This window comes from Nerophis lumbriciformis, linkage group LG32 (genome assembly GCF_033978685.3).
Source record: "Nerophis lumbriciformis linkage group LG32, RoL_Nlum_v2.1, whole genome shotgun sequence".
In the NCBI taxonomy this organism is placed as follows: Eukaryota; Metazoa; Chordata; class Actinopteri; order Syngnathiformes; family Syngnathidae; genus Nerophis; species Nerophis lumbriciformis.
This window is the reverse complement of record NC_084579.2, coordinates 1,800,788-1,824,145: the sequence shown is the minus strand read 5'-3', so window position 1 is coordinate 1,824,145 and position 23,358 is coordinate 1,800,788. Positions and strand designations below refer to the sequence as shown.

Genomic DNA, 23,358 nt, shown 5'->3' with positions numbered 1-23,358 from the left:
GAAAGGATCCATCAGTATGATAATCAAAGTATCCAACAGTATGATATCAAAGGATCCATCAGTATGATAATCAAAGTATCCAACAGTATGATATCAAAGGATCCAACAGTATGATAATCAAAGGATCCATCAGTATGATAATCAAAGGATCCATCAGTATGATAATCAAAGGATCCACCAGTATGATAATCAAAGGATCCAACAGTATGATAATCAAAGGATCCAACAGTATGATAATCAAAGGATCCATCAAAAGGATCCATCAGTATGATAATCAAAGGATCCATCAAAAGGATCCATCAGTATGATAATCAAAGGATCCATCAAAAGGATCCATCAGTATGATAATCAAAGGATCCATCAGTATGATAATAAAAGAGCAAGTGCATGTATCATTTGATTGTAGGCTATCTGGAGACTACAGGCAGTAGAGATGCGCGGATAGGCAATTATTTCATCCGCAACCGCATCAGAAAGTCATCAACCATCCGCCATCCACCCGATCTAACATTTGATCAGAACCGCATCCGCCCGCACCCGCCCGTATATATCTAATATAGACGATGCAAGGCATTAGTGAGGTTATAAAGCTTTTGCCTGTTAAAGAAAGGAGACTGATCCAATGCAGCACAGACATTTGCGTGCCACGCTGTCACGACCCAGACGCACACCAGTGCGCAATCATATGGGAGCCTCGCTGAGCGCACCTCCAAGCGCGTCTCGCTGCCGGCGACGGCCGGGTATGGGCCCGACGCTCCAGCGCCATCCATTTTCAGGGCTAGTTGATTCGGCAGGTGGGTTGCTACACACTCCTTAGCGGGTTCCGACGTCCATGGCCACCGTCCTAGCTGCTGTCTATATCAACCAGGGTGAGCCCCACCCCTTTCGTGAGCGCACTGCGCGCGGAGTGACCCCTGTTACGCGCCCCCGGCAACGGGGGTGGCGGGCAGGTAAGCTGCGCGCGCGGAGTGACCCCTGTTACGAGCCCCCGGCCACGGGGGTGGCGGGCAGGCAAGCTGCTTACCTGCTGCGCGTGACGCCGGCCGCGGCGAAGGCGGACGAGGCGGGGTGTCGGTGCGGTGGGCGCGGTGGTGACCCTGGACGTGCGTCGGGCCCTTCTCGCGGATCGCCTCAGCTACGGCTCCAGGTGGGGCCCTCTCGGGGGAAGGGGCCTAGGTCCCGGACCCCGGCGAGGCGTCGGGGGCCTTCTCCGCTCCGTAAAAGTGTCCATCTCTTTTTTTTTCTTCTTCTGTTGTGGCATATGCTGCAGGTGCCTGCTCGTTTTTCGTATGTGGGTAACAACATTTAACTATGTATATATATTTACCAATTGGTTTAACTGCCACCTGCCTGAATCTATTTAAAATCTAATTTTTTTAAATTTCAATCGCCCGACCCGACCCGCTGATAAAATCTAATTTTTTTAAATTTCATCCGCCCGATTCGCGGATAATCCGCGGACTCCGCGGTTGTGCCCGCAAACCGCGCATCTCTAACGTGCACACACATTTAATGTTCATTTTCCCTAAGCTTTTTTGTTAACTGTTTTGTGTTACAGGTTTAGTTTGCTTTGTACATAATGTCATCTACTTGCAAATGGACCAAATCATTGAATTTCAATAGTTTTGATACAATAACGAATTCTTTACATCCAACATTGTGTATTATTCTAACTGAACTGTTGTGTCACACCGTCAGTCAAATAAGTGCACATTATTTCCTCATGTTTCGACACAATCTTCCTTGCCCACTTTAATAATCCACGCCTCACTTTTTTCTGCCTTTGCAGCAACTGAAGCAACAGCGAGATAAACTGAGGCAGTACCAGAAAAAGATCAACCTGCAGCTGGAGAAGGAACGACTTCTGGCCAAGAAGCTGCTGAGAGATGGCAAGAAAGAGTGAGTTTAGCTGGAGGAGACGACTTTTGTTGTCCTGTACTATAGGAGAGAGGAAGATGACTTTTGTTGTCCTGTACTTTAGGAGAGAGGAAGATGACTTTTGTTGTCCTGTACTTTAGGAGAGAGGAAGATTACTTTTGTTGTCCTGTACTTTAGGAGAGATGATGATGACTTTTGTTGTCCTGTACTTTAGGAGAGGGGTCCTTATGTCCCATTGCATAAGGACTCCCGGAGTCCTTTTGCAATGGGCCATTGCGGGCCCTAGGAGAGATGAAGATGACTTTTGTTGGCCTGTACTTTAGGAGAGATGACGACTTTTGTTGTCCTGTACTTTAGGAGAGAGGAAGATGACTTTTGTTGTCCTGTACTTTAGGAGAGAGGAAGATGACTTTTGTTGTCGTGTACTTGAGGAGAGATGAAGATGACTTTTGTTGTCCTGTACTTTAGGAGAGAGGAAGATGACTTTTGTTGTCCTGTACTTTAGGAGAGAGGAAGATGACTTTTGTTGTCCTGTACTTTAGGAGAGAGGAAGATGACTTTTGTTGTCCTGTACTTTAGGAGAGATGAAGATGACTTTTGTTGTCCTGTACTTGAGGAGAGATGAAGATGACTTTTGTTGTCCTGTACTTTAGGAGAGATGACGACTTTTGTTGTCCTGTACTTTAGGAGAGAGGAAGATGACTTTTGTTGTCCTGTACTTTAGGAGAGATGACGACTTTTGTTGTCCTGTACTTTAGGAGAGAGGAAGATGACTTTTGTTGTCCTGTACTTTAGGAGAGAGGAAGATGACTTTTGTTGTCCTGTACTTTAGGAGAGAGGAAGATTACTTTTGTTGTCCTGTACTTTAGGAGAGATGATGATGACTTTTGTTGTCCTGTACTTTAGGAGAGAGGAAGATGACTTTTGTTGTCCTGTACTTTAGGAGAGGGGTCCTTATGTCCCATTGCATAAGGACTCCCGGAGTCCTTTTGCAATGGGCCATTGCGGGCCCTAGGAGAGATGAAGATGACTTTTGTTGGCCTGTACTTTAGGAGAGATGACGACTTTTGTTGTCCTGTACTTTAGGAGAGAGGAAGATGACTTTTGTTGTCCTGTACTTTAGGAGAGAGGAAGATGACTTTTGTTGTCGTGTACTTGAGGAGAGATGAAGATGACTTTTGTTGTCCTGTACTTTAGGAGAGAGGAAGATGACTTTTGTTGTCCTGTACTTTAGGAGAGAGGAAGATGACTTTTGTTGTCCTGTACTTTAGGAGAGAGGAAGATGACTTTTGTTGTCCTGTACTTTAGGAGAGATGAAGATGACTTTTGTTGTCCTGTACTTGAGGAGAGATGAAGATGACTTTTGTTGTCCTGTACTTTAGGAGAGATGACGACTTTTGTTGTCCTGTACTTTAGGAGAGAGGAAGATGACTTTTGTTGTCCTGTACTTTAGGAGAGATGATGATGACTTTTGTTGTCCTGTACTTTGGGAGAGATGACGACTTTTGTTGTCCTGTACTTTAGGAGAGAGGAAGATGACTTTTGTTGTCCTGTACTTTAGGAGAGAGGGAGATGACTTTTGTTGTCCTGTACTTTAGGAGAGATGATGATGACTTTTGTTGTCCTGTACTTTAGGAGAGATGAAGATGACTTTTGTTGTCCTGTACTTGAGGAGAGAAGAAGATGACTTTTGTTGGCCTGTACTTTAGGAGAGAGGAAGATGACTTTTGTTGTCCTGTACTTATGACGACTTTTGTTGTCCTGTACTTTAGGAGAGAGGAAGATGACTTTTGTTGTCCTGTACTTATGACGACTTTTGTTGTCCTGTACTTTAGGAGAGAGGAAGATGACTTTTGTTGTCCTGTACTTTAGGAGAGATGACCACTTTTGTTGTCCTGTACTTTAGGAGAGATGATGATGACTTTTGTTGTCCTGTACTTTAGGAGAGATGACGACTTTTGTTGTCCTGTTCTTTAGGAGAGATGAAGATGACTTTTGTTGTCTGTGTACTTTAGGAGAGAGGAAGATGACTTTTGTTGTCCTGTACTTTAGGAGAGATGACGACTTTTGTTGTCCTGTACTTTAGGAGAGATGACAACTTTTGTTGTCCTGTACTTTAGGAGAGATGACAACTTTTGTTGTCCTGTACTTTAGGAGAGCGCTCCTCCTGCTGAAGAAGAAACGTTACCAGGACCAGCTGTTGGACAAGACTGAGAAGCAGATTAGCAACCTGGAGCGTCTGGTGTGTGGCAGCTTTATCAAGATGAGATGTTCCTCCTGGCTGACATCTTGTCCTCCTCCATCACCTTGCAGGTGCAGGACCTGGAGTTTGTCCAGATTGAGAAGAAGGTCCTGGACGGCCTCAAAGTGGGAAATGAATGTCTGAAGAAAATGCACGAGGTAAGTCCTGGCATCATGGAGCAGTCAGTCAGATAGCACCTCACCGACCTTGTCTTCCTCCCAAGGTCATGTCCATTGAAGACGTGGAGCGCATCTTGGACGAAACACAGGATGCTGTGGACTACCAAAGGGTGAGCATCTCCATCCTGCTGAAGACACCATGGTGACTTCTCTGAAGACACCATGATGACTTCTCTGAAGACACCCTAAAGACTTCTCTGAAGACACCCTAAAGACTTCTCTGAAGACACCATGATGACTTCTCTGAAGACACCATGATGACTTCTCTGAAGACACCATGATGACTTCTCTGAAGACACCATGATGACTTCTCTGAAGACACCATGATGACTTCTTTGAAGACACCATGGTGACTTCTCTGAAGACACCATGATGACTTTGCTTCTCTCTCTGTGCAGCAAATTGACGACATGCTGGCTGGCTCCTTGTCCCAAGAGGACGAAGACGCTGTCCTGGCCGAGCTGGAGGCCATCACTCAGGTGTCATTGTGCTGTAGTGTTTGTTGTTGTACTGTAGTTGTTGTACTGTAGTTGTTGTACTGTAGTTGTTGTACTGTATTTGTTGTAGTGTAGTTGTTGTACTGTAGTATGTGAGCTGGAACAAGGTTTTCCCTTTCGTCCTTGTCCTTAGGAAGACGTGGAGCTTCCTGATGTTCCATCACAGCAACTTCCAGAGGTGGTGGAGGAGAAGGCAGGTTGGTGTTGATGTGAAGGACACATAGGACTCAAAGAAGGACACATAGGAGTCAAAGAAGGACACATAGGATTCAAAGAATGACACATAGGACTCAAAGAAGGACACACAGGACTCCGATAAGGACACACAGGACTCAGATAAGGACACACAGGACTCAAAGAAGGACACATGGGACTCAAAGAAGGACACACAGAACTCAAAGAAGGACACATAAAAAGTTGTAGAAGGACACATAGGCGCCTACAGCATGTAGAAGACACATAAGATGCATACAAGGAGACTTGGCAGGACACATAGGACACTTAGAACAACACAGGACACGTCCAACATACAGAAGGACACATAGGATGTGTACAAGGAGACTTGGAAGGACACATAGGACACTTAGAACAACACAGGACACGTCCAACACACAGAAGGACACATAGGATGTGTACAAGGAGACTTGAAAGGACACATAGGACGCTTAGAACAACACAGGACACATCCAACATACAGAAGTACACATAGGATGTGTACAAGGAGACTTGGAAGTACACATAGGATGTGTACAAGGAGACTTGGAAGGACACAGAATGTGTAGAAGGACACATAGGATGCGTACAAGGAGACTTGGAAGGACACACACAATTTATGTAGAAGGACACATACACCATGTAGAAGGACATGTAGTCGGACACTTAGGACATGTCGTAGGACACATAGGACATGTAGTCGGACACTTAGGACATGTCGTAGGACACATAGGACATGTAGTAGGACACTTAGGACATGTCGTAGGACACATAGGACATGTAGTAGGACACTTAGAAGGACATGTAGTCAGACACTTAGGACATGTAGTCGGACACTTAGGACATGTAGTCGGACACTTAGAAGGACATGTAGTAGGACACTTAGAAGGACATGTAGTCGGACACTTAGAAGGACATGTAGTCGGACACTTAGGACATGTAGTAGGACACTTAGGACATGTAGTAGGACACTTAGAAGGACATGTAGTAGGATACTTAGGACATGTATTAGGACACTTAGGACATGTGGTCGGACACTTAGGACATGTAGTAGGACACTTAGGACATGTAGTAGGACACTTAGAAGGACATGTAGTAGGACACTTAGGACATGTAGTAGGACACTTAGGACATGTAGTAGGACACTTAGAAGGACATGTAGTCGGACACTTAGAAGGACATGTAGTAGGACACTTAGAAGGACATGTTGTAGGACACTTAGGACATGTTGTAGGACACTTAGGACATGTAGTTGGACACTTAGGACATGTAGTTGGACACTTAGGACATGTAGTTGGACACTTAGGACATGTAGTTGGACACTTAGAAGGACATGTAGTAGGACACTTAGAAGGACATGTTGTAGGACACTTAGAAGGACATGTTGTAGGACACTTAGGACATGTAGTAGGACACTTAGGACATGTAGTCAGACACTTAGGAGGACATGTAGTAGGACACTTAGAAGGACATGTAGTAGGACACTTAGGACATGTAATAGGACACTTAGAAGGACATGTAGTCGGACACTTAGGACATGTAGTAGGACACTTAGGACATGTTGCAGGACACTTAGGACATATTGCTGGACACTTAGAAGGACATGTTGCAGGACACTTAGAAGGACATGTAGTAGGACACTTAGAAGGGCATGTAGTAGGACACTTAGGACATGTAGTAGGACACTTAGGACATGTAGTAGGACACTTAGGACGACATGTAGTCAGACACTTAGAAGAACATGTAGTAGGACACTTAGAAGGACATGTAGGACACTTAGGACATGTAGTAGGACACTTAGGACATGTAATAGGACACTTAGGACATGTAGTAGGACACTTAAGACATGTAATAGGACACTTAGGACATGTAGGAAGATGTTAGAATTGTGCTAATGGCTGATGTTTCTTTTAGCGAGGGTTCATCCCAGGAAGAAGGCGGAGCTTCTGGCTGCCTGAGAGGACATCAGGTGGACACTGTCTCACCTTCTTCACAAGCCTCAGCAGAGCATCTTTCCCGCTCAGCAGCTGCTCTCAGCGGCGCTGGCAAGATCACAGCTGCTGGTGCCCACTTGCTGTTGACAAGTGAAGCACGCGTATGTACACAAAACATTCTTATATTGACTCTGGATGCAGAGACTTCAAAATAAAAGCCCAGCATAAGAAGGATATTAAACAACACTTTCTTTCAGCTGTTAAAAACCTAAAAGAGGCCTTAACGTAGATAGTTGAGCTGGTGAGCAGCTGTCATGCACCTTCAATGTCCCACTCTACTAATCCATTGTTATTCTTTCTATCATCCAAGTGATTTTTTACAATAAACTCCTTTGGACATCCTGCTGTTGTCGTGTTTGGCCACAAGGTGGCAGCAGTGTAGCGCACATTGACATCCACTGCTCTCCTCGCGGGAACGCGTGGGAGTGGGCGGTGCGAATGAGTCATGCGCGTGGAAGTCATGGCGGGAAGAAAAAAAAAGCCCACCCGGGTCTGCGAAGTCCTCAAGTACCCTTTTATCTTTTTTGTGCCTTCTGCCGCCACTTCGCGCTATTTTGTATGGCGGTGCTGTGACGTCATCCACAAGGTCACGTGTTGCTGAGGAGTCGCCCCCTGCCGGCTGCCAGCAGATATCAGTCAATACATTGAACACGTGACCGCCCGCCACTTTGCAACGGTGTTTTATGGCACCGACCCACAATGCAACGCTTCTGCGGCCCACTCGCTGAGCAGAACCACGCACATCAAAACAAAAGAAGGGCGGAATCGTGTGTGTTGTGTAAAAGGTGGGAGGACGCTTCTTCTCAATGGTCGAGGGGGCGTGGTGACGCAGTTGAAGGGGCGTGGCTTGCTTTGCGAGACGCTGCGTTCAATGACGAGGAAAAAGTAGTTATTTTTTTAGACTCTTGGTAAGAGTTCCACATTTAAAAAGGTGCAATAGTCACTCATGTGTGCTTCATCGCACACTAACCTGACCAGTGTCCTTTTCTCCCAGGCTCCCTGAACGCATCGTCGCTTCTGACGTTCCGCCTGTGCGCGTGCACGCGTGTGGGTCTCCGGCGTGGGCGCAGCGGAGGTCTCTCCTATAAAAGACGGAACCACCACCCTCATCATCATCATCATCATCATCATCAACACCACCACGCGGCAAACATGTCCCGAACCGACGAGGTGCACCGAATCACGGAGAACGTCTACAAGGTGAGACACGCTGCGCATGTGTGAAGTTGGCTTCTGAGACTTTATTGAGGATGATCGATCACATCCTGCTTTTCCTTCATTCATGAAGTTTTATTCCGTTTGACTTCCTGCTCAGTCCTCGCTGACTTTGATTAGTAGTGATCAGCAGGAGTATTGATACCTGCTGGAATGACATCATCGATATTATCAAAGATCAGATGTTTGAGGAGATTCCCAGGAGATGTTTTGGAAGTCCATGCTTGGTTGTTGACTCACAACCGAATAGGAGTTCGTTTTCAGGGATGTAAAGACCTTCTCACTGGACACATGTTTCATCAACAAAGTACAGTCATAGTCATACCATCGTAGGACAAAGTATAGTAATATTCATACAATTGTAGTACAAAGTACAGTCATATTCATACAATTGTAGTACAAAGTACAGTCATATTCATACAATCGTAGGACAAAGTACAGTCATTCATACAATTGTAGTACAAAGTACAGTTACATTCATACCATCGTAGGACAAAGTATAGTAATATTCATACAATTGTAGTACAAAGTACAGTCATATTCATACAATTGTAGTACAAAGTACAGTTACATTCATACCATTGTAGGACAAAGTATAGTAATATTCATACAATTGTAGTACAAAGTACAGTCATATTCATACAATCGTAGGACAAAGTACAGTCATATTCATACATTGTAGTACAAATTAGTCATATTAATACGATTGTAGGACAAAGTACGGTTATATTCATACAATTGTAGGACAAAGTACAGTCATATTCATACCATCGTATTACAAAGTATAGTAATATTCATACAATTGTAGTGCAAAGTACAGTCATATTCATACAATAGTAGGACAAAGTACAGTCATATTCATACAATCGTAGGACAAATTACAGTCATATTAATGATTGTAGGACAAAGTACAGTCATATTCATACATCGAAGGACAACTTACAGTCATATTAATGATTGTCGGACAGAGTACAGTCCTATTCATACAATCGTAGGACAAAGTACCGTCATATTCATAACATCGTAGGACAACGTACAGTAATGTCCATACAATCGTAGGACAAAGTACAGTCATAATTATACCATCGTAGGACAAAGTACAGTCATATTCATACCATCGTAGGACAAAGTAGTCATATTCATACATTGTAGGACAAAGTACAGTCATATTCATACATTGTAGGACAAAGTACAGTCATATTCATACATTGTAGGACAAAGTACAGTCATATTCATACATTGTAGGACAAAGTACAGTCATATTCATACATTGTAGGACAAAGTACAGTAATATTCATACAATCATAGGACAAAGTACAGTCGTACTCATACAATCGTACGACAAAGTACAGTCATATTTATATCATCGTAGGACAAAGTACAGTCATATTCATACAATCGTAGGACAAAGTAGTCATATTCATACAATCGTAGGACAAAGTAGTCATAATCATACAATCGTAGGACAAAGTACAGTCATATTCATACAATCGTAGGACAAAGTACAGTCATATTCATACAATCGTAGGACAAAGTACAGTCATATTCATACCATCGTAGGACAAAGTAGTCATAATCATACAATCGTAGGACAAAGTACATTCATATTCATACAATCGTAGGACAAAGTACAGTCATATTCATACATCGTAGGACAAAGTACAGTCATATTCAAACAAATGTAGGACAACGTACAGTAGCCACTTGAGGGGGCTGCAGATGACCTTTCACCCCTGACCTGTTGTAATAGAGTAATATTTATATTATATTATAGTATTTTATATCATATTATTTATTATAGTATGTTGTGTTATAATAAGTGCATGTGCCTCACAATACGAAGGTCCTGAGTTCAATCCCGGGCTCGGGATTTTTCTGTGTGGAGTTTGCAAGCTTCTTGGTATCTGTCTATCATTTGCATATTTGGCCATAACACATGTGCATATGGACTTTTCTTATGAACTTCATTGGATATTTAAATGATTTTCAAGCCTGGAAAAAGTCGCCAGATTTGTTGCCACTTTTTGTGAAATCCTAGAAGCTGGAAGGTCTTGCTAAATATAGCAACACTGATCTCTGATTCTATGTCTTCTTATGCTCTGGCAGACCAGGTGTGTACGAGCCGTGCAGGAAGCGGTGTTAGAATGCACAGAGTTGTAATGACGAGCTACAGATAGTCCCATCATCGTGTGTTCATGAAACCGTCAGATTGACTTCCTGTGTGGCTTTCATTGGTGCACACACACATCGACATGACTCACACTGTGTGTGTGTGTGTGTGTGTGTGTGTGTGTGTGTGTGTGTGTGTGTGTGTGTGTGTGTGTGGGCTGACTGACTCCCCACTCAGTCGTGATGCCACCTTCTCGAGAATCTTGTGTCCGCAGTGAGGAGGAGTTAGTGACAAGAAGTCTTCCCCGAGTGTTGAAGAAAACACCATCTGTGTGTTTGCTCGCTCCTTACACTCACGCTTGGTGTCCCAGCATGCCACTGGCGTGTGTGTGTGTGTGTGTGTGTGTGTGTGTGTCAGCAGGATGATGTAAGTCCTCTTGTGGCCACTACAGGGCAGCAGTCTCTTCTTGTGTGTCCTTGAAAACACACCTTTCGTTCTTCGACGGCGTTCCCCCCCCCCACCCCGGTGACAGTGTGTAGTGTTTCCCACAATGCACCTGAGTCACGTGACCCGCGCTTGGCGGTTGTGTTGCTGTGGCCAAGGTGTGTCCGTGACGGCGTGCTGTGCGGCCAATTTACATCCCACCATGAAGCCTGTGCTCTCTGCTGACTCATCATCCAACACCAGAGCCGGCCCAAGGCATAAGTGTACTAAGCGCTTGCTTAGGGCCCCGCGGCCACCAGGGGGCCCCCAAAAGCAATTAACAAAAAATTCTTATTTTTTATTTTGTGCATGTACGAGTCTGACTGATGATTTCTAAATGATCAAAGATATATTATTGTACAAAAACACAATGTTAGGTCAACAGAGTGCTGCTGCTGATCTAGGCTTAGTGATTCTTCCTGCCTCTCTTTAAATGTAAAGCTGCCTCTGCTGCACCTGTGACGTTTGCCGCCTGCTATGGTGTCACATTAGTGCCAAAAATCCGAGCGCATAAAAACTGTTATCGCGCGCTGATTCTCCACTTCGTGCGCGCGCGACACCCTTTTGCGCGCGCGTGGTGCCTTTTTGCGCGCGCGCCGTCTCGGTCTGTGCGCTGGCATGTTTCGTTTTGGCACTTTGGGGGTGGGTATGCTTAGCCGGCCCCTTCCTTCTGATTGGTCAGGCGAAACGCTCAGAGCCAATCAGAAGTATAGCAGGGCGGGTCATCGTCAATATGTATCAAGATTGTTATAGGCGCAAAGTTTTCACTTCTTCTTGAACATTTGTTTTCTAATTTATGGAATTTCTTTTGATTCAGCCATAAAATTAATGAAATAATCTTTGAATTTTGTTTTTAAAATGTTAAAAATAGCCTTTTAATAATGTATTCTGAAACAGTTTAAAATAATCAGAGAACTGACTAACACTGACCCTACACAACTATGTTGCACAATTAAGTCTTTTTTTTTTATAGCGAAAGAGGTAATTTCAACAGGTGCAGCATCCTATGTCATATCTACATGTAATAAGATTTGTAACAAGGCAAGCCGTTTGTAAATTGGTCGAAAATCGAGCAAGTTATGGTAATTTAATTGGTACATGTACTAATTAAATTACCATAACTTGCTTTGACATCAATGTAATGATTGAGGCTAGATGTCCGAGGTAAGATGGCTACAACGTTGCTACGCTGGAGAATGATTGGTCATATGAAAAATGCTCACAGCCAATCAGAAAGGAGGGGCCGTCTAAGCATACCTGCCCCCAAAGTGCCCAAAAAAAAAATGACAGCGCGAGGAGAGATGCCAGGAGTACACAGAGAGCGCACAGACCGAGACGGCGCGCGCGCAGAAAGGCACCACGCGCGCGCAGAAAGGCACCACGCGCGCGCAAAAAGACACCACGCACGTGCAAAAGGGTGTCGCGCGCGCACAAAGTGGAGAATCAGCGCGCGATAACAGTTTTTATGCGCTTGGATTTTTGGCACTAATGTGACGCCATATCTTTCCTCTCAGATTCAGACAGGACTGAGCAGGTGATCAGAGGACCACTGTCTATTAAGGAGAACTTTTCATTCCCCAAACGGCATGATGGCCCAAGTTTTCATTATCATTATACCTACAGACAGCTAGTCAATGGAGAAAAAGTCAAGCGTAGCTGGCTGACTTATTCAAGAAGTAAAGATGCAGTCTATTGCTTTTGCTGCAAATTATTTTCCAAAAAGTCCTTAAAAGTGTCAGCCGAGGGACAGCGGGATTGGGTCAACATAGGTGCACTGCTGAAACAGCATGAAAACAGTGAAGATCATTGTAGCAACATGGTGAAATGGAAGGATTTTGCCTTGCGTCTTTCAAAGGGGAAAACTATTGATGAATTTAACTTCAGTAGACTGCGCTCTCTTTGTACAAAGTAAACATTGAATATGAACAATTAACTAAAAATGTAAACTAGTAATTAAAGACTAATATGTACAAGACTGATGAGACAAGATGACACTTTTACTGTAAATACAAAGCTTTATCACTTGGACTGTTCAACCCCAGGCCACTCTTGTAGCTGAATGTTTTCTACATTTTAAGATTAGGAACCATATGTGGCACTCTGGACATCATTCCTTCATTCATTGGTATTATTTATGTTCTTAACTGGGCCACCCCCATATCTTTATAAATGACATGTCATTTGTAAAGACATGCCAGGCTGACAATAGGATCATGTAAACAACACTGCCAGAGCCGCAATGAGTTTATAGTAGGTGTGTGAATGATCAACAATCAATATTATTGGCAGAAATAGAGGGCCCCAAAATCTAATTTTGCTTAGGGCCCCATGGAGGCTTGGGCCGGCACTGTCCAACACACACACACACACACACACACACACACACACACATTGTTGCTGCTGAAAATGTTTGGACACATAAAATGATACAAACCGTGAAAGCAGTGAAGTTGTCAGGTTGTGTAAATGGTAAATAAAAAGAGAATCCAACAAATCCTTTTCAACTTATATTCAATTGAATAGACTGCAAAGACAAGATATTTCATGTTCACACTGACAAACTTTCTTATATTTTGCAAATAATCATGAACTTAGAGTTGAATGGCAGCAACACATTGCAAAAAAGGCATTTTTACCAGTGTGTTACATGGCCTTTCCTTTTAACAACACTCAGTAAAGGTTTGGGAACTGAGGAGACACATTTTTGAAGTGGAATTCTTTCCCATTCAACAGTCTCCCTTCTCATATTTGAGCCTTCACACATTTTCAATGTCTGGACTACAGGCAGGCCAGTCTAGTACACACACTCTTTTACTACGAAGCCACGCTGTTGTAACACGTGGCTTGGCATTGTCTTGCTGAAATAAGCAGGGGCGTCCATGATAACAACATATGTTGCTCCAAAAGCTGTATGTACCTTTCAGCATTAATGGTGCCTTCACAGATGTGTAAGTTACCCATGTCTTGGCCACTAATACACCCCCATACCATCACACATGCTGCCTTTTACACTTTGATACTAGAACAGTCCCCATGCTTCTTTTCCTCTTTGGTCCGGACGACACCACGTCCACAGTTTCCAAAAACAATTTGAAATGTGGACTCGTCAGACCAAAGAACACTTTTACACTTTGCATCAGTCCATCTTAGATGAGCTCGGGCCCAGTGAAGCATTTCTGGGTGTTGTTGATAAATGGCTTTGGCTTTGCATAGCAGAGTTTTAACTTGAACTTACAGATGTAGCGACCAACTGTCGTTACTGACAGTGGTTTTCTGAAGTGTTCCTGAGCCCATGTGGTGATATCCTTTACACAATGATGTCGCTTACATGCAGTGATTTCTCCAGATTCTCTGAACCTTTTGATGATATTACGGAGCGTAGATGGTGAAATCCCTAAATTCCTTGCAATAGCTGCTTGAGAAATGTTGTTGTTAAATTATTTACTCAGGCATTTGTTGACAAAGTGGTCACTGACTATCTTGGCAATTAGTCGACTATAGTCACTGACTATCTTGACAGTCACTGACTATCTTGACAATTAGTCGACTATAGTCACTGACTATCTTGGCAATTAGTCGACTATAGTCACTGACTATCTTGACAATTAGTCGACTATAGTCACTGACTATCTTGACAGTCACTGACTATCTTGACAATTAGTCGACTATAGTCATTGACTATCTTGACAGTCACTGACTATCTTGACAATTAGTCGACTATAGTCATTGACTATCTTGGCAATTAGTCGACTATAGTCGCTGACTATCTTGGCAATTAGTCGACTATAGTCATTGACTATCTTGACAGTCACTGACTATCTTGACAATTAGTCGACTATAGTCATTGACTATCTTGGCAATTAGTCGACTATAGTCGCTGACTATCTTGACAATTAGTCGACTATAGTCATTGACTATCTTGACAGTCACTGACTATCTTGACAATTAGTCGACTATAGTCATTGACTATCTTGGCAATTAGTCGACTATAGTCATTGACTATCTTGACAGTCACTGACTATCTTGACAATTAGTCGACTATAGTCATTGACTATCTTGGCAATTAGTCGACTATAGTCGCTGACTATCTTGACAATTAGTCGACTATAGTCATTGACTATCTTGACAGTCACTGACTATCTTGACAATTAGTCGACTATAGTCATTGACTATCTTGGCAATTAGTCGACTATAGTCATTGACTATCTTGACAGTCACTGACTATCTTGACAATTAGTCGACTATAGTCATTGACTATCTTGGCAATTAGTCGACTATAGTCACTGACTATCTTGACAGTCACTGACTATCTTGACAATTAGTCGACTATAGTCACTGACTATCTTGACAGTCACTGACTATCTTGACAATTAGTCGACTATAGTCATTGACTATCTTGGCAATTAGTCGACTATAGTCGCTGACTATCTTGGCAATTAGTCGACTATAGTCACTGACTATCTTGACAATTAGTCGACTATAGTCACTGACTATCTTGACAATTAGTCGACCATAGTCACTGACTATCTTGACAATTAGTCGACTATAGTCACTGACTATCTTGACAATTAGTCGACTATAGTCACTGACTATCTTGACAATTAGTCGACCATCGTCACTGACTATCTTGGCAATTAGTCGACTATAGTCACTGACTATCTTGACAATTAGCCGACTATAGTCATTGACTATCTTGACAATTAGTCGACTATAGTCACTGACTATCTTGACAATAAGTCGACTATAGTCACTGACTATCTTGACAATTAGTCGACCATAGTCACTGACTATCTTGACAATTAGTCGACTATAGTCACTGACTATCTTGGCAATTAGTCGACTATAGTCACTGACTATCTTGGCAATTAGTCGACCATAGTCACTGACTATCTTGACAATTAGTCGACTATAGTCACTGACTATCTTGACAATTAGTCGACTATAGTCACTGACTATCTTGGCAATTAGTCGACTATAGTCACTGACTATCTTGACAATTAGTCGACTATAGTCACTGACTATCTTGGCAATTAGTCTACTATAGTCACTGACTATCTTGGCAATTAGTCAACTATAGTCATTGACTCTCTTGACAATTAGTCGACTATAGTCACTGACTATCTTGACAATTAGTCGACTATAGTCACTGACTATCTTGACAATTAGTCGACTATAGTCACTGACTATCTTGATAATTAGTCGACCATAGTCACTGACTATCTTGACAATTAGTCGACCATAGTCACTGACTATCTTGACAATTAGTCGACTATAGTCACTGACTATCTTGACAATTAGTCGACCATAGTCACTGACTGTCTTGGCAATTAGTCGACTATAGTCACTGACTGTCTTGACAATTAGTCGACTATAGTCACTGACTATCTTGACAATTAGTCGACTATAGTCATTGACTATCTTGACAATTAGTCGACTATAGTCACTGACTATCTTGGCAATTAGTCGACTATAGTCACTGACTATCTTGACAATTAGTCGACTATAGTCACTGACTATCTTGACAATTAGTCGACTAGTCATTGACTATCTTGACAATTAGTCGACTATAGTCATTGACTATCTTGACAATTAGTCGACCATAGTCACTGACTATCTTGACAATTAGTCGACTATAGTCACTGATTATCTTGACAATTAGTCAACTATAGTCACTGACTATCTTGACAATTAGTCAACTATAGTCACTGACTATCTTGGCAATTAGTCGACTATAGTCACTGACTATCTTAGCGATTAGTCGATTATAGTCATCTGTCAGGTTGTGTTCAGGTTGTGTTCAGGTAGTGTTCAGGTTGTGGTCAGGTTGTGTTCAGGTTGTGTTCAGGTAGTGTTCAGGTTGTGTTCAGGTTGTGTTCAGGTAGTGTTCAGGTTGTGCAAGGTGACCATCAAAGTCCTGTGTGCTCTTCTGGCCTGTAGACAAGAAAACAAAAATCAATTTGCACGTCAGCAGGTGACTTGTCATAATCACACACTGGATGACATCATCCTCAGCTCACCCCAGTGTGCGGGCATGTGTGTGTGTGTGTGTGTGTGTGCGTGCGCGTGTGCGCGTGTGTGTGTGTGCGCGTGTGTGTGTGTGTGTGTGTGTGTGTGTGTGTGTGTGTGTGTGTGTGTGTGTGTGTGTGTGTGTGGCCCAGTAAAGCCTGCTACTGAGCGTGTGCAGCTCCAGTGAGAGTTGGTCCACTAACACGCGTCTTCTTCCTGCTCCTCCAGTCCATCATGGAACAATTCAATCCATGTTTGAGGAACTTCGTTGCCATGGGGAAAAGTTACGAGAAGGCGCTGACCAGTGAGTACGCTCACTTCCTGTCTGTCCCACCTTTTTTTTTTTACCTGGTCTTCATCCCTCGCCATTTTTGTCCTTTGTCACTGTGTGTGTGTGTGTGTGTGTGTGTGTGTGTGTGTGTGTGTGTGTGTGTGTGTGTGTGTGTGTGTGTGTGTGTGTGTGTGTGTGTGTGTGTGTGTGTGTGTGTGTGTGTGTGTGTGTGTGTGTGTGTGTGTGTGAGGCAGCAAGTAGAACAGTGAGAATAGCGAGATGAAGAGAGAGAGAGAATCCAGGACAAGACGAGATGTTAGCTAAATGAACTAATTGTGTGTCATGTGATCTCCTTTCAACCAATCAGGAGACATTAGCGTGGACAATAGCATTGGTAAGCATCAAAGTAAGCCGGCTATTTGGTTTGTAGGCCTGCAACTAACGACTATTGGTAGTCAACGACTACCTGAGCGATTAGTCGACTAACAATTGACTATCTTAATGATTAGTCAACAAATCAACGACTATCTTGGCAATTAGTCAACTTGTCATTGACTATATTAATATTAACCGACTAGTTATCGACTAGCTTAACAAGTAGTCAACAAAATCATTAACTATCTTTACAATTAATGAACTAGTCATTGACTATCTAAGCAATTACTCAATTAGTCCCCGAATATCAGATTGATTCATCATCTAATTATCGACTATCTTAAAGATTATTCAACAAATCATTGACTATCTTACTGATTAGTCAACTAGTCATTGACAATCTTAATATTAGGGGACTAGCCATCGACACTATTAAGCAAATAGTCGACTAGTCATTGACTATCTTAACTATTAGTCGACTAGTCATCAACTATCTTGGCAATTACTCAACTAGTCATTGACTATCAGAACGATTAGTGAACTAATCATCGACTATTTTAAAGATTAGCCGACAAATCATCGACTATCTTAGTGATTACTCAACTAGTCATTGACAATCTTAATATTAGTGGACTAACCATCGACACTATAAAGCAAATAGTCGACTAGTCATTGACTATCTTAACTATTAGTCGACTAGTCATCAACTATCTCGGCAATTATTCAACTAGTCATTGACTATCAGAACGATTAGTCAACTAATCATCGACTATTTTAAAGATTAGCCGACAAATCATCGACTATTTTAGTGATTACTCAACTAGTCATTGACAATCTTAATATTAGTGGACTAGCCATCGACAGTACTAAGCAAATAGTCGACTAGTCATTGACTATCTTAACTATTAGTCGACTAGTCATCAACTATCTTGGCAATTAGTCAACTAGTCATTGACAATCTTAATATTAGTGGACTAGCCATCGACAGTACTAAGCAAATAGTCGACTAGTCATTGACTATCTTAACTATTAGTCGACTAGTCATCAACTATCTTGGCAATTAGTCAACTAGTCATTGACAATCTTAATACTAGTAGACGAGCCATCGACACTATTAAGCAAATAGTCGACTAGTCATTGACTATCTTAACTATTAGTCGACTAGTCATCAACTATCTTGGCAATTAGTCAACTAGTCATTGACAATCTTATTAGTGGACTAGCCATCGACACTATTAAGCAAATAGTCGACTAGTCATTGACTATCTTAACTATTAGTTGACTAGTCATCAACTATCTTGGCAATTAGTCAACTAGTCATTGACAATCTTAATATTAGTGGACTAGCCATCGACACTATTAAGCAAATAGTCGACTGGTCATTGACTATCTTAACTATTAGTCGACTAGTCATCAACTATCTTGGCAATTAGTCAACTAGTCATTGACAATCTTAATATTAGTGGACTAGCCATCGACACTATTAAGCAAATAGTCGACTGGTCATTGACTGTCTTAACTATTAGTCGACTAGTCATCAACTATCTTGGCAATTAGTCAACTAGTCATTGACAATCTGAATATTAGTAGACGAGCCATCGACACTATTAAGGAAATAGTCAACTAGTCATTGACTATTTTAACTATTAGTCGACTAGTCATCAACTATCTTGGCAATTAGTCAACTAGTCATCAACTATCAGAACGATTACTCAACTAATCATCGACTATTTTAAAGATTAGTTGACAAATAATCGACTATCTTAGTGATTAGTCAACTAGTCATTGACAATCTTAATATTAGTTGACGGGCCATTAAGTAAATAGCTGACTAGTCATCGACTATCTTAACACCTCAATTTACAAATAATCTACTATCTTGGCAATTAGACTTGTCATTGACTATCTTAATATTAGATTAGTCATCGACTATCTTAACGATTAGTTGACTAGTCATCGACTATCCAAGCGATTAGTAAACTAGTCATCGACTATCGTAAAGATTAGTCAACAAATCGACTATCTTAGCGATTAGTCGAACAGTCGTCGACTATCTTGACAATTAGCCGACTAGTCATCAACTATATTGACAATTAGTTGACTAGTCATCGACTATCTTGGCAATTAGTCGATTAGTCATCGACTATCTTGTCAAGTAGTCGACTAATCACCTACTATCTTGGCAATTAGACTTGTCATTGTGTATATCAATATTAGTGGACTATTCGACTATCTTGGTAATTAGTCAAGTAGTCATCAAACCTTGCAGCGATTAGTCAGCTAGTCATAGACTATATTGAAATTGAGTCGACAAATCATCAACTATCTTAGCGATAAGATGACTAGTCATCTACTATCTTGGCTATACTCGACTATAGTCTAGGGCTGCAACTAACGATTAATTTGATAATCGATTAATCTGTCGATTATTACTTCGATTAATTGAATAATAATCCAATAAAAAAGACAAACTACATTTCTATCCTTTCCAGTATTGTATTGGGAAAAAACAGCATACTGGCACCATACTTATTTTGATTATTGTTTCTCAGCTGTTTGTACATGTTGCAGTTTATAAATAAAGGTTTATTAAAAAGAAAATAACAAAAAAAATAAAAAATGAATAAAATTGCCTCTGCGCATAGCATAGATCCAATGAATCGATGACTAAACTATTTTTATAATCGATTTTAATCGATTTAATCGATTAGTTGTTGCAGCCCTACTATAGTCATTGACTATCTTGACAATTAGTTAACTAGTCATCGACTATCTTGGCAATTAGTCGATTAGTCATCGACTATCTTGTCAAGTAGTCGACTAATCACCTACTATCTTGGCAATTAGACTTGTCATTGTGTATATCAATATTAGTGGACTATTCGACTATCTTGGCAATTAGTCAACTAGTCATCAAACCTTGCAGCGATTAGTCAACTAGTCATAGACTATATTGAAAATGAGTCGACAAATCATCGACTATCTTGGGGGCGGCATGGCGAAGTGGGTAGAGCAACCGTGCCAGAAACCTGAGGGTTGCAGGTTCGCTCCCCGCCTCTTACCATCCAAAAAAAATAGCTGCCGTTGTGTCCTTGGGCGGGACACTTCACCCTTTGCCCCCGGTGCCACTCACACCGGTGAATTGAATGAGGTGGTGGTCGGAGGGGCCGTTGGCGCAAATTGCAGCCACGCTTCCGTCAGTCTACCCCAGGGCAGCTGTGGCTATGAAAGTAGCTTACCACTACCAGGTGTGAATGATTGATGGGTTCTACATGTAAAGCAACTTTGGGTACTTAGAAAAGCGCTATATAAATCCCAGGTATTATTATTATTATTATTATTACTATTATCTTAGCGATAAGATGACTAGTCATCTACTATCTTGGCAATACTCGACTATAGTCTAGGGCTGCAACTAACGATTAATTTGATAATCGATTAATCTGTCGATTAATCTGTCGATTATTACTGCGATTAATCGAATAATAATCCGATAAAAGAGACAAACTACATTTCTATCCTTTCCAGTATTTGATTGGAAAAAACCAGCATACTGGCACCATACGTATTTTTGATTATTCAATCAATCAATCAATGTTTATTTATATAGCCCTAAATCACAAGTGTCTCAAAGGGCTGCACAAGCCACAACGACATCCTCGGTATAGCCCACATAAGGGCTGTTTGTACATGTTGCAGTTTATAAATAAAGGTTTATTAAAAAGAAAATAATAATTAAAAAAAAAAAAAAAATTGCCTCTGCGCCTTGCATAGATCCAATGAATCGATGACTAAATTAATCGGCAACTATTTTTATAATCGATTTTAATCGATTTGATCGATTAGTTGTTGCAGCCCTACTATAGTCATTGACTATCTTGACAATTAGTTGACTATAGTCATTGACTATCTTAGCGATTAGTCGACTATAGTCATCGACGATCTTAGCGATTATTGGACTAATTGGATGAGGAACTGTACACATGTTGGTTACCTCTAATTTAGCCACTTCTGAATTCAGTTGGAGATATTTTGAGGCATGTGCTAACTGACACTGACTACTTCATTTAGAAATATTTATTTGTTACTGAAACTGTGCTGCTCGTTAGACCGCGGCAAAATAAAGCCACTGGCAAACTTTTGTCCCTTTGAAAGTGAAGACTGGCAAAGTCCTGTGGGGGGAAATTATTTGACTTTCATGTAAACAAAGCAATTGAGAAAGTGTGTGTGTGTGTGTGTGTGTGTGTGTGTGTGTGTGTGTGTGTGTGTGTGTGTGTGTGTGTGTGTGTGTGTGTGTGTATCATATTTCTTCATGTCATCCAAGCATCATCTTCTTGCAAGGCGCTAACTTTTGGCACATGACTTGGAGCTTTAGCACTTTAGCACTTTAGCACAGTTCTCACAATGCATCCACACAGGTGGCTAGCTGTTAGCAGTGTAAGGTTCCGCCAGCGAGCGAGTGGGCGTGGAGGTAGCGGTGAGGAGGTGTCCTGGGCTGGTGTGGTGGGTTCTGACCCAAAGTGGACGTCCGGGAGCTTTTTCTTTTCCCGCCGGGCCTTCCTTCCTTCCTTCCTTCCTGGCTTCCTGCTCCTGAGCAATGCTTCCATGTTTGCAGGTGTCACGCACGCCGCTAAGGGCTACTTCGACGCTCTGGTGCGGATGGGCGAGATGGCCAGCCAGAGTCAAGGCGCTAAGGATCTGGGTGAGTCCTCCTCATGGCTGCGGGGCCGGAGGTCGGCAGGGGGTCTCCACAAACGCTCGCTTTGGTCCAGAGGAGGACGAGCCGTCCACAATTGATGGAGATCCACCAATCTGCTGTCATTAATCCTCCAGCTCACCACGCAGTCGGGTGGCTTGTGCACAGGGGGCGGGGCTTGTCGCTGCTCTCTCTGACGTCATTGGTCGGGAGCAATCGTTGAGCACGGTGGAGGCGGAGCTAGGGTCCGCTTATGGTGTTCATCCTCTTGGCAGCCTAGCGTGAAATATGCTCCCGCCTCACCTGGCTAGTTTGTCATTGTTACTTCTTGGACTTGTTTCAGCCACTAGGGGGCGTGTTGTACTCCTAGCTACCTGTGTGGCCTGCTTATAGTCAATCATGCCTTGTTGTTGCAGCTGGAACTAGTCTTTTAGAATAGAGAGAATAGAATAGAAAGTACTTTATTGATCCCTGGGGGAAATTCAGCACCACAGTTCACTCACAATAGACAATAAACACTTAGGTATTTTTTACATGTGAATAACATAAATACAGTCTATTATACAGCATTATTCACATGTGAATAATATAAATACAGTCTATTATATAGCATTATTCACATGTGAATAATATAAATACAGTATATACAGCATTATTCACATGTGAATAACATAAATACAGTCTATTATACAGCATTACTCACATGTGAATAACATAAATACAGTCTATTATACAGCATTATTCACATGTGAATAACATAAATACAGTATATACAGCATTATTCACATGTGAATAACATAAATACAGTCTATTATACAGCATTACTCACATGTGAATAACATAAATACAGTCTGTTATACAGCATTATTCACATGTGAATAACATAAATACAGTCTATTATACAGCATTATTCACATGTGAATAATGTAAATACAGTCTATTATACAGCATTATTCACATGTGAATAACATAAATACAGTCTATTATACAGCATTATTCACATGGGAATAATATAGTCTATTATACAGCATTATTCACATGTGAATAATATAGTCTATTATACAGCATTATTCACTTGTGAATAACATAAATACAGTCTATTATACAGCATTATTCACACGTGAATAATATAAATACTGTCTATTATACAGCATTATTCACATGTGAATAATACAAATACAGTCTATTATACAGCATTA

The 23,358-nt window shown here is 41.7% G+C and overlaps 2 protein-coding genes across 5 annotated transcripts in view; both read left to right on the top strand.

Annotated features, from left to right (window-relative positions):
* chmp6b (charged multivesicular body protein 6b) overlaps window positions 1-7,345 on the top strand; it is a 9,196-nt gene extending 1,851 nt beyond the window's left edge. For both annotated transcript variants that reach the window (XM_061926804.2, XM_061926803.2), the window contains 7 exons: window positions 1,790-1,899; window positions 4,033-4,120; window positions 4,192-4,278; window positions 4,344-4,409; window positions 4,698-4,778; window positions 4,930-4,993; window positions 6,924-7,345. In XM_061926804.2, the coding sequence (XP_061782788.1) occupies window positions 1,790-1,899; window positions 4,033-4,120; window positions 4,192-4,278; window positions 4,344-4,409; window positions 4,698-4,778; window positions 4,930-4,993; window positions 6,924-6,967 (540 nt within the window). In that variant the 3' untranslated portion in view covers window positions 6,968-7,345. The remainder of the gene's footprint in view (window positions 1-1,789; window positions 1,900-4,032; window positions 4,121-4,191; window positions 4,279-4,343; window positions 4,410-4,697; window positions 4,779-4,929; window positions 4,994-6,923) is intronic.
* A 483-nt stretch (window positions 7,346-7,828) lies between these two features.
* Window positions 7,829-23,358, top strand: part of baiap2b (BAR/IMD domain containing adaptor protein 2b) — a 33,845-nt gene continuing 18,315 nt past the window's right edge. The window contains exons 1-4 of one of the 3 annotated variants that reach the window (XM_061926801.2): window positions 7,829-7,911; window positions 7,998-8,203; window positions 17,046-17,121; window positions 22,079-22,165. In XM_061926801.2, coding sequence (XP_061782785.1) covers window positions 8,156-8,203; window positions 17,046-17,121; window positions 22,079-22,165 — 211 coding nt within the window. In that variant the 5' untranslated portion in view covers window positions 7,829-7,911; window positions 7,998-8,155. Of the gene's footprint in view, window positions 7,912-7,997; window positions 8,204-17,045; window positions 17,122-22,078; window positions 22,166-23,358 lie in introns of those variants that run through there. The other 2 variants (XM_061926800.2, XM_061926802.2) reach the window with 2 other exon arrangements.